Source organism: Nerophis ophidion, linkage group LG25 (genome assembly GCF_033978795.1).
Source record: "Nerophis ophidion isolate RoL-2023_Sa linkage group LG25, RoL_Noph_v1.0, whole genome shotgun sequence".
In the NCBI taxonomy this organism is placed as follows: domain Eukaryota; kingdom Metazoa; phylum Chordata; class Actinopteri; order Syngnathiformes; family Syngnathidae; genus Nerophis; species Nerophis ophidion.
In genome coordinates, this window is record NC_084635.1 from 39,262,385 (window position 1) to 39,274,723 (window position 12,339).

The 12,339-nt window shown below is 33.2% G+C and overlaps 1 protein-coding gene across 5 annotated transcripts in view; it reads right to left on the reverse strand.

Annotated features, from left to right (window-relative positions):
- Positions 1–2,077: 2,077 nt before the first annotated feature.
- The window catches only part of zgc:113276 (uncharacterized protein LOC553748 homolog), a 31,256-nt gene continuing 20,994 nt past the window's right edge, over positions 2,078–12,339 (reverse strand). For 3 of the 5 annotated variants that reach the window (XM_061887256.1, XM_061887253.1, XM_061887254.1), the window contains 3 exons: positions 2,903–3,064; positions 2,693–2,818; positions 2,078–2,332 (listed from right to left, as the gene is read on the reverse strand). In XM_061887256.1, coding sequence (XP_061743240.1) covers positions 2,180–2,332; positions 2,693–2,818; positions 2,903–3,064 — 441 coding nt within the window. In that variant the 3' untranslated portion in view covers positions 2,078–2,179. The remainder of the gene's footprint in view (positions 2,333–2,692; positions 2,819–2,902; positions 3,065–12,339) is intronic. The other 2 variants (XM_061887257.1, XM_061887255.1) reach the window with 2 other exon arrangements.

Consider the following 12,339-nt stretch of genomic DNA (forward strand, 5'->3'; position numbering starts at 1 on the left):
AATAAAGTGCATTAATTAAATAAATTATATTTCGTTGGATCTAATTTAATGAATTTCAACATTTTATTAAACATACTTTATTTACTAAAATATATTTAATAAAGTGTTTAAAATAAAGTATATTTAATAAAATGCGTGAATGAAATAAATTATACTTTATTAAATATAATTTATTTAATTCACACACTTTTCAAATATACTTTATTTACTAAATTATATTTAATAAAGTGTGTAAAATAAAGTATATTTAATAAAGTGTGTGAATTAAATAAATCATATTTAATAAAGTGTGTGAATTGAATATATTATACTTCATTAGATATAATTTAATTAATTTCAACATTTTATTAAACATACTTCATTTACTAAAGTATATTTGATAAAGTGTGTAAAATAAAGTATATTTGATAAAGTGAGTGAATGAAATAAATTATACTTTATTAAATATAATTTATTTAATTCACACATTTTTTTAAATATACTTTATTTACTAAAGTATATTTAATAAAGTGTGTAAAATAAAGAATATTTAATAAAGTGTGTGAATTGAATAAATTATACTTCATTAGATATAGTTTAATGAATTTCAACATTTTATTAAACATACTTTATTTACTAAAGTATATTAAATAAAGTGTGTAAAATAAAGTATATTTAACAAAGTGTGTGAATTAAATAAATATACTTTATTAAATATAATTTATTTAATTCACACACTTTTTTAAATATACTTTATTCACTAAAGTATATTTAATAAAGTGTGTAAAATAAATTATATTTAATAAAGTGTGTGAATTAAACAAATCATATTTAATAAAGTGTGTGAATTGAATATATTATACTTCATTAGATATGATTTAATTAATTTCAACATTTTATTAAACATACTTTATTTACTAAAGTATATTTAATAAAGTGTGTAAAATAAAGTATATTTAATAAAATGCATGAATGAAATAAATTATACTTTATTAAATATAATTTATTTAATTCACACACACTTTTTTAAATATACTTTATTTACTAAAGTATATTTAATAAAGTGTGTGAAACAAATTATATTTAGTAAAGTGTGTGAATTAAATAAATTATATTTAATAAAGTGTGTAAAATAAATAAAGTATATTTAATAAAGTATTTATTAAATAAATGATATTTCATTAGATATAATTTAATTAATTTCAACATTTTAATATACATACTTTATTTACTAAAGTATATTTAATAAAGTGTGTAAAATAAAGTGTTTTAATAAAGTGTGTTAATGAAATAAATTATACTTTATTAAATATAATTTATTAATTCACAAACTTTTTGAATATACTTTATTTACTAAAGTATATTTAATAAAGTGAGTGAATTAAATCAATCATATTTAATAAAGTGTGTGAATTGAATAAATTATACTTCATTAGATATGATTTCATTAATTTAAACATTTTATTAAACATACTTTTTTTTACTAAAGTATATTTAATAAAGTGTGTAAAATAAACTAGATTTAATAAAGTGTGTGAATTAAATAAATTATACTTATTACATATAATTTTTATATCTAAAGTATATTTAATAAAGTGTGTGAATTAAATAAATTATAATTATTACATATAATTTATTTAATTCACACACTTTTTAAAATATACTTTATTTACTAAAGTATATTTAATAAAGTGTGTGAATTGAATACATTATATTTAATAAAGTGTATTCATTAAATAAATTATATTTCATTAGATATAATTTAATTAATTTCAACATTTTATTAAACATACTTTATTTACTAAAGTATAATTAATAAAGTGTGTAAAATAAAGGATAATTAATAAAGTGTGTAAAATAAAGTAGATTTAATAAAGTGTGTGAAAGAAATAAATTATACTTTATTAAATATGATTTATTTCATTCACACACGTTTTCAAATATACTTTATTTACTAAAGTATATTTAAAAAGTGTGTAAAATAAAGTAAATTTAATAAAGTGTGTGAATTAAATAAATTATATTTAATAAAGTGTGTAAAATAAATAACGTATATTTATAAAGAGTGTGAATTAAATAAATTATACCTCATTAGATATAATTTAATAAATTTCAACATTTTTATTTAAACATTATATTTTGTAATTGAGGTCACAGTTACAGCCATAAAAGTCCATGCATTTGCTGAACGTATTCTTCACTAGTCAGTCTTCTCGCACTCAGACGACTTTCTTCCATCTTCTTCTTCTTCTTGTGATGCTGCTGGATGTCTCTGGCGATCCTCATGCTGGCTGCTTGTCCACCTGCCAGATTCACAGCATGGGCTCCGATCTGCACAGATGATGAACACCACCTCATGTGTCCATCTTGTGATGAACACCACCTCATGTGTCCATCTTGTGATGAACACCACCTCATGTGTCCATCTTGTGATGAACACCACCTCATGTGTCCATCTTGTGATGAACACCACCTCATGTGTCCATCTTGTGATGAACACCACCTCATGTGTCCATCTTGTGATGAACACCACCTCATGTGTCCATCTTGTGATGAACACCACCTCATGTGTCCATCTTGTGATGAACACCACCTCATGTGTCCATCTTGTGATGAACACCACCTCATGTGTCCATCTTGTGATGAACACCACCTCATGTGTCCATCTTGTGATGAACACCACCTCATGTGTCCATCTTGTGATGAACACCACCTCATGTGTCCATCTTGTGATGAACAGAAGACGTACCTGCAGAGCGGTGTACTGTCCCATCAGGTAGAGGGGACAGCCCTCCGTCCACTGCAGGCTCTCAGAGATGCACGGCCATCCATCCAACACCTGGAGGGGACACATTTGCCATGTTTACCATCACTTCTAGAACTTTCTGCACTCACCTGGAGAGGGAAGATGCTCGTGACTCACCTGGATGGGGAAGATGCTCATGACGTCAGAGAGCAGAGGATCTTGTCTGACATCCAGCTTACATCCAGTGGCCAACCAAATCATGTCTCCTGTCCAATCATCTCCACTGCTCAGGTGAAGTCTCCACTCCTGCTTCTTGTAGCACCAGCTGGCATCCAACACCTGAGTCACAGCAGTTTGTACACATGGGCAGCATCCAACATTAACTAAGCACTTGTCAAAGATCCTCTATATGACAGGAGGGTTTGCTGTTTAAGTATTAACTAAGCACTAGTCAAATATCCTCTATATGAGAAGAGTGTTTGCTGTTTTTAAGTATTAACTAAGCTCTAGTCAAAGATCCTCTATATAACAGGAGTGTTTGCTGTTTAAGTATTAACTAAGCTCTAGTCAAAGATCCTCTATATAACAGGAGTGTTTGCTGTTTAAGTATTAACTAAGCGCTAGTCAAAGATCCTTTATATGACAGGAGTGTTTGCTGTTTTTAAGTATTAACTAAGCACTAGTCAAATATCCTCTATATGACAGGAGTCTTTGCTGTTTTCAAGTATTAACTAAGCACTAGTCAAAGATCCTCTATATGACAGGAGTGTTTGCTGTTTTTAAGTATTAACTAAGCACTAGTCAAAGATCCTCTATATGACAGGAGGGTTTGCTGTTTTTAAGTATTAACTAAGCGCTAGTCAAAGATTCTCTATTTGAGAAGAGTGTTTGCTGTTTTTAAGTATTAACTAAGCGCTAGTCAAAGATCCTCTATATGACAGGAGTGTTTGCTGTTTAAGTATTAACTAAGCGCTAGTCAAAGATCCTCTATATGACAGGAGTGTTTGCTGTTTAAGTATTAACTAAGCACTAGTCAAAGATCCTCTATATGACAGGAGTGTTTGCTGTTTAAGTATTAACTAAGTGCTAGTCAAAGATCCTCTATATGACAGGAGGGTTTGCTGTTTAAGTATTAACTAAGCGCTAGTCAAAGATCCTCTATATGACAGGAGTGCTTGCTGTTTAAGTATTAACTAAGCGCTAGTCAAAGATCCTCTATATGACAGGAGGGCTTGCTGCTTTTTGAGGACTGAGTGCAAAAGCACAAGTCAAAGATCCTCTATATAACAGAATTGTTTGCTATGTTTAAGTATTAACTAAGCGCTAGTCAAAGATCCTCTATAGGACAGGAGTGTTTGCAGTTTTTAAGTATTAACTAAGCGCTAGTCAAAGATCCTTTATATGACAGAAGTGTTTGTTGTGTTTAAGTATTAACTAAGCGCTAGTCAAAGATCCTCTATATGACAGGAATGTTTGTTGTGTTTAAGTATTAACTAAGCGCTAGTCAAAGATCCTCTATATGCCAGGAGGGTTTGCTGTTTAAGTAGTAACTAAACGCTAGTCAAAGATCCTTTATATGAGAAGAGTGTTTGCTGTTTTTAAGAAGTAACTAAGTGCTAGTCAAAGATCCTCTATATGACAGGAGTGTTTGTTGTGTTTAAGTATTAACTAAGCACTAGTCAAAGATCCTCTATATGACAGAAGTGTTTGCTGTTTTTAAGTATTAACTAAGCGCTAGTCAAAGATCCTCTATACGACAGGAGGGTTTGCTGTTTAAGTATTAACTAAGCGCTAGTCAAAGATCCTCTATACGACAGGAGGGTTTGCTGTTTAAGTATTAACTAAGTGCTAGTCAAAGATCCTCTATATGACAGGAGTGTTTGCTGCTTTTTAAGGACAGAGTGCAAAAGCACAAGTCAAAGATCCTCTATATAACAGAATTGTTTGCTATGTTTAAGTATTAACTAAGTGCTAGTCAAAGATCCTTTATATGACAGGAGTGTTTGCTGTTTAAGTATTAACTAAGCGCTAGTCAAAGATCCTCTATATGAGAAGAGTGTTTGCTGTTTTTAAGTATTAACTAAGCGCTAGTCAAAGATTCTCTATATGACAGGAGTGTTTGCTGTTTAAGTATTAACTAAGCACTAGTCAAAGATCCTCTATATAACAGGAGGGTTTGCTGTCTAAGTATTAACTAAGTGCTAGTCAAAGATCCTCTATATGACAAGAGTCTTTGCTGTTTTTAAGTATTAACTAAGCGCTAGTCAAAGATCCTCTATATGTCAGGAGTGTTTGCTGCTTTTTAAGGACTGAGTGCAACAGCACAAGTCAAAGATCCTCTATATAACATAATTGTTTGCTGTTTAAGTATTAACTAAGCGCTAGTCAAAGATCCTCTACATGACAGGAGAGTTTGCTGTTTTCAAGTATTAACTAAGCGCTAGTCAAAGATCCTCTATATGACAGGAGGGTTTGCTGTTTAAGTATTAACTTAGCGCTAGTCAAAGATCTTCTAAATGACAGGAGTGTTTGCTGTTTGAGTATTAACTAAGCGTTAGTCAAAGATCCTCTATATGACAGGAGTGCTTGCTGTTTTTAAGTATTAACTAAGCGCTAGTCAAAGATCCTCTATATGACAGGAGTGTTTGCTGTTTTTAAGTATTAACTAAGCGCTAGTCAAAGATCCTCTATATGACAGGAGTGTTTGCTGTTTAAGTATTAACTAAGCGCTAGTCAAAGATCCTTTATATGAGAAGAGTGTTTGCTGTTTTTAAGTATTAACTAAGCGCTAGTCAAAGATCCTCTATATGACAGGAGTGTTTGCTGTGTTTAAGTATTAACTAAGCGATAGTCAAAGATCCTCTATATGACAGGAGGGTTTGCTGTTTAAGTATTAACTAAGCGCTAGTCAAAGATCCTCTATATGAGAAGAGTGTTTGCTGTTTTTAAGTATTAACTAAGCGCTAGTCAAAGATCCTCTATATGACAGGACGGTTTGTTGTGTTTAAGTATTAACTAAGCACTAGTCAAAGATCCTCTATATGACAGAAGTGTTTGCTGTTTTTAAGTATTAACTAAGCGCTAGTCAAAGATCCTCTATACGACAGGAGGGTTTGCTGTTTAAGTATTAACTAAGCGCTAGTCAAAGATCCTCTATACGACAGGAGGGTTTGCTGTTTAAGTATTAACTAAGTGCTAGTCAAAGATCCTCTATATGACAGGAGTGTTTGCTGCTTTTTAAGGACAGAGTGCAAAAGCACAAGTCAAAGATCCTCTATATAACAGAATTGTTTGCTATGTTTAAGTATTAACTAAGTGCTAGTCAAAGATCCTTTATATGACAGGAGTGTTTGCTGTTTAAGTATTAACTAAGCGCTAGTCAAAGATCCTCTATATGAGAAGAGTGTTTGCTGTTTTTAAGTATTAACTAAGCGCTAGTCAAAGATCCTCTATATGACAGGAGTGTTTGCTGTTTAAGTATTAACTAAGCACTAGTCAAAGATCCTCTATATAACAGGAGGGTTTGCTGTCTAAGTATTAACTAAGTGCTAGTCAAAGATCCTCTATATGACAAGAGTCTTTGCTGTTTTTAAGTATTAACTAAGCGCTAGTCAAAGATCCTCTATATGTCAGGAGTGTTTGCTGCTTTTTAAGGACTGAGTGCAACAGCACAAGTCAAAAATCCTCTATATAACATAATTGTTTGCTGTTTAAGTATTAACTAAGCGCTAGTCAAAGATCCTCTACATGACAGGAGAGTTTGCTGTTTTCAAGTATTAACTAAGCGCTAGTCAAAGATCCTCTATATGACAGGAGGGTTTGCTGTTTAAGTATTAACTTAGCGCTAGTCAAAGATCTTCTAAATGACAGGAGTGTTTGCTGTTTGAGTATTAACTAAGCGTTAGTCAAAGATCCTCTATATGACAGGAGTGCTTGCTGTTTTTAAGTATTAACTAATCGCTAGTCAAAGATCCTCTATATGACAGGAGTGTTTGCTGTTTTTAAGTATTAACTAAGCGCTAGTCAAAGATCCTCTATATGACAGGAGTGTTTGCTGTTTAAGTATTAACTAAGCGCTAGTCAAAGATCCTTTATATGAGAAGAGTGTTTGCTGTTTTTAAGTATTAACTAAGCGCTAGTCAAAGATCCTCTATATGACAGGAGTGTTTGCTGTGTTTAAGTATTAACTAAGCGATAGTCAAAGATCCTCTATATGACAGGAGGGTTTGCTGTTTAAGTATTAACTAAGCGCTAGTCAAAGATCCTCTATATGAGAAGAGTGTTTGCTGTTTTTAAGTATTAACTAAGCGCTAGTCAAAGATCCTCTATATGACAGAAGTGTTTGCTGTTTAAGTATTAACTAAGCACTAGTCAAAGATCCTCTATATAACAGGAGGGTTTGCTGTCTAAGTATTAACTAAGTGCTAGTCAAAGATCCTCTATATGACAGGAGTGTTTGCTGTTTTTAAGTATTAACTAAGCACTAGTCAAAGATCCTTTATATAACAGGAGGGTTTGCTGTTTTTAAGTATTAACTAAGCGCTAGTCAAAGATCCTCTATATGACAGGAGTCTTTGCTGTTTTCAAGTATTAACTAAACGCTAGTCAAAGATCCTCTATATGAGAAGAGTGTTTGCTGTTTTTAAGTATTAACTAAGCGCTAGTCAAAGATCCTCTATATGACAGGAGTGTTTGCTGTTTAAGTATTAACTAAGTGCTGGTCAAAGATCCTTTATATAACAGGAGGGTTTGCTGTTTTTAAGTATTAACTAAGCGCTAGTCAAAGATCCTCTATATGACAGGAGTGTTTGCTGTTTTTAAGTATTAACTAAGCACTAGTCAAAGATCCTTTATATAACAGGAGGGTTTGCTGTTTTTAAGTATTAACTAAGCGCTAGTCAAAGATCCTCTATATGACAGGAGTCTTTGCTGTTTTCAAGTATTAACTAAACGCTAGTCAAAGATCCTCTATATGAGAAGAGTGTTTGCTGTTTTTAAGTATTAACTAAGCGCTAGTCAAAGATCCTCTATATGACAGGAGTGTTTGCTGTTTAAGTATTAACTAAGCGCTAGTCAAAGATCCTCTACATGACAGGAGTGTTTGCTGTTTAAGTATTAACTAAGCGCTAGTCAAAGATCCCCTATATGACAGGAGTGTTTGCTGTTTTTAAGTATTAACTAAGCGCTAGTCAAAGATCCTCTAAATGACAGGAGGGTTTGCTGTTTAAGTATTAACTAAGCGCTAGTCAAAGATCCTCTATATGACAGGAGTGTTTGCTGTTTAAGTATTAACTAAGCGCTAGTCAAAGATCCTCTATATGAGAAGAGTGTTTGCTGTTTAAGTATTAACTAAGCGCTAGTCAAAGATCCTCTACATAACAGGAGTGTTTGCTGTTTAAGTATTAACTAAGCGCTAGTCAAAGATCCTCTATATGACAGGAGTGTTTGCTGTTTAAGTATTAACTAAGCACTAGTCAAAGATCCTCTATATGACAGGAGTGTTTGCTGTTTAAGTATTAACTAAGTGCTAGTCAAAGATCCTCTATATGACAGGAGGGTTTGCTGTTTAAGTATTAACTAAGCGCTAGTCAAAGATCCTCTACATGACAGGAGTGCTTGCTGTTTAAGTATTAACTAAGCGCTAGTCAAAGATCCTCTATATGACAGGAGGGCTTGCTGCTTTTTGAGGACTGAGTGCAAAAGCACAAGTCAAAGATCCTCTATATAACAGAATTGTTTGCTATGTTTAAGTATTAACTAAGCGCTAGTCAAAGATCCTCTATAGGACAGGAGTGTTTGCAGTTTTTAAGTATTAACTAAGCGCTAGTCAAAGATCCTTTATATGACAGAAGTGTTTGTTGTGTTTAAGTATTAACTAAGCGCTAGTCAAAGATCCTCTATATGACAGGAATGTTTGTTGTGTTTAAGTATTAACTAAGCGCTAGTCAAAGATCCTCTATATGCCAGGAGGGTTTGCTGTTTAAGTAGTAACTAAACGCTAGTCAAAGATCCTTTATATGAGAAGAGTGTTTGCTGTTTTTAAGAAGTAACTAAGTGCTAGTCAAAGATCCTCTATATGACAGGAGTGTTTGTTGTGTTTAAGTATTAACTAAGCGCTAGTCAAAGATCCTCTATATGACAGGACGGTTTGTTGTGTTTAAGTATTAACTAAGCACTAGTCAAAGATCCTCTATATGACAGAAGTGTTTGCTGTTTTTAAGTATTAACTAAGCGCTAGTCAAAGATCCTCTATACGACAGGAGGGTTTGCTGTTTAAGTATTAACTAAGCGCTAGTCAAAGATCCTCTATACGACAGGAGGGTTTGCTGTTTAAGTATTAACTAAGTGCTAGTCAAAGATCCTCTATATGACAGGAGTGTTTGCTGCTTTTTAAGGACAGAGTGCAAAAGCACAAGTCAAAGATCCTCTATATAACAGAATTGTTTGCTATGTTTAAGTATTAACTAAGTGCTAGTCAAAGATCCTTTATATGACAGGAGTGTTTGCTGTTTAAGTATTAACTAAGCGCTAGTCAAAGATCCTCTATATGAGAAGAGTGTTTGCTGTTTTTAAGTATTAACTAAGCGCTAGTCAAAGATCCTCTATATGACAGGAGTGTTTGCTGTTTAAGTATTAACTAAGCACTAGTCAAAGATCCTCTATATAACAGGAGGGTTTGCTGTCTAAGTATTAACTAAGTGCTAGTCAAAGATCCTCTATATGACAAGAGTCTTTGCTGTTTTTAAGTATTAACTAAGCGCTAGTCAAAGATCCTCTATATGTCAGGAGTGTTTGCTGCTTTTTAAGGACTGAGTGCAACAGCACAAGTCAAAGATCCTCTATATAACATAATTGTTTGCTGTTTAAGTATTAACTAAGCGCTAGTCAAAGATCCTCTACATGACAGGAGAGTTTGCTGTTTTCAAGTATTAACTAAGCGCTAGTCAAAGATCCTCTATATGACAGGAGGGTTTGCTGTTTAAGTATTAACTTAGCGCTAGTCAAAGATCTTCTAAATGACAGGAGTGTTTGCTGTTTGAGTATTAACTAAGCGTTAGTCAAAGATCCTCTATATGACAGGAGTGCTTGCTGTTTTTAAGTATTAACTAAGCGCTAGTCAAAGATCCTCTATATGACAGGAGTGTTTGCTGTTTTTAAGTATTAACTAAGCGCTAGTCAAAGATCCTCTATATGACAGGAGTGTTTGCTGTTTAAGTATTAACTAAGCGCTAGTCAAAGATCCTTTATATGAGAAGAGTGTTTGCTGTTTTTAAGTATTAACTAAGCGCTAGTCAAAGATCCTCTATATGACAGGAGTGTTTGCTGTGTTTAAGTATTAACTAAGCGATAGTCAAAGATCCTCTATATGACAGGAGGGTTTGCTGTTTAAGTATTAACTAAGCGCTAGTCAAAGATCCTCTATATGAGAAGAGTGTTTGCTGTTTTTAAGTATTAACTAAGCGCTAGTCAAAGATCCTCTATATGACAGAAGTGTTTGCTGTTTAAGTATTAACTAAGCACTAGTCAAAGATCCTCTATATAACAGGAGGGTTTGCTGTCTAAGTATTAACTAAGTGCTAGTCAAAGATCCTCTATATGACAGGAGTGTTTGCTGTTTTTAAGTATTAACTAAGCACTAGTCAAAGATCCTTTATATAACAGGAGGGTTTGCTGTTTTTAAGTATTAACTAAGCGCTAGTCAAAGATCCTCTATATGACAGGAGTCTTTGCTGTTTTCAAGTATTAACTAAACGCTAGTCAAAGATCCTCTATATGAGAAGAGTGTTTGCTGTTTTTAAGTATTAACTAAGCGCTAGTCAAAGATCCTCTATATGACAGGAGTGTTTGCTGTTTAAGTATTAACTAAGTGCTGGTCAAAGATCCTTTATATAACAGGAGGGTTTGCTGTTTTTAAGTATTAACTAAGCGCTAGTCAAAGATCCTCTATATGACAGGAGTGTTTGCTGTTTTTAAGTATTAACTAAGCACTAGTCAAAGATCCTTTATATAACAGGAGGGTTTGCTGTTTTTAAGTATTAACTAAGCGCTAGTCAAAGATCCTCTATATGACAGGAGTCTTTGCTGTTTTCAAGTATTAACTAAACGCTAGTCAAAGATCCTCTATATGAGAAGAGTGTTTGCTGTTTTTAAGTATTAACTAAGCGCTAGTCAAAGATCCTCTATATGACAGGAGTGTTTGCTGTTTAAGTATTAACTAAGCGCTAGTCAAAGATCCTCTACATGACAGGAGTGTTTGCTGTTTAAGTATTAACTAAGCGCTAGTCAAAGATCCCCTATATGACAGGAGTGTTTGCTGTTTTTAAGTATTAACTAAGCGCTAGTCAAAGATCCTCTAAATGACAGGAGGGTTTGCTGTTTAAGTATTAACTAAGCGCTAGTCAAAGATCCTCTATATGACAGGAGTGTTTGCTGTTTAAGTATTAACTAAGCGCTAGTCAAAGATCCTCTATATGAGAAGAGTGTTTGCTGTTTAAGTATTAACTAAGCGCTAGTCAAAGATCCTCTACATAACAGGAGTGTTTGCTGTTTAAGTATTAACTAAGCGCTAGTCAAAGATCCTCTATATGACAGGAGTGTTTGCTGTTTAAGTATTAACTAAGCACTAGTCAAAGATCCTCTATATGACAGGAGTGTTTGCTGTTTAAGTATTAACTAAGTGCTAGTCAAAGATCCTCTATATGACAGGAGGGTTTGCTGTTTAAGTATTAACTAAGCGCTAGTCAAAGATCCTCTACATGACAGGAGTGCTTGCTGTTTAAGTATTAACTAAGCGCTAGTCAAAGATCCTCTATATGACAGGAGGGCTTGCTGCTTTTTGAGGACTGAGTGCAAAAGCACAAGTCAAAGATCCTCTATATAACAGAATTGTTTGCTATGTTTAAGTATTAACTAAGCGCTAGTCAAAGATCCTCTATAGGACAGGAGTGTTTGCAGTTTTTAAGTATTAACTAAGCGCTAGTCAAAGATCCTTTATATGACAGAAGTGTTTGTTGTGTTTAAGTATTAACTAAGCGCTAGTCAAAGATCCTCTATATGACAGGAATGTTTGTTGTGTTTAAGTATTAACTAAGCGCTAGTCAAAGATCCTCTATATGCCAGGAGGGTTTGCTGTTTAAGTAGTAACTAAACGCTAGTCAAAGATCCTTTATATGAGAAGAGTGTTTGCTGTTTTTAAGAAGTAACTAAGTGCTAGTCAAAGATCCTCTATATGACAGGAGTGTTTGTTGTGTTTAAGTATTAACTAAGCGCTAGTCAAAGATCCTCTATATGACAGGACGGTTTGTTGTGTTTAAGTATTAACTAAGCACTAGTCAAAGATCCTCTATATGACAGAAGTGTTTGCTGTTTTTAAGTATTAACTAAGCGCTAGTCAAAGATCCTCTATACGACAGGAGGGTTTGCTGTTTAAGTATTAACTAAGCGCTAGTCAAAGATCCTCTACATAACAGGAGTGTTTGCTGTTTAAGTATTAACTAAGCGCTAGTCAAAGATCCTCTATATGACAGGAGTGTTTGCTGTTTAAGTATTAACTAAGCACTAGTCAAAGATCCTCTATATGACAGGAGTGTTTGCTGTTTAAGTATTAACTAAGT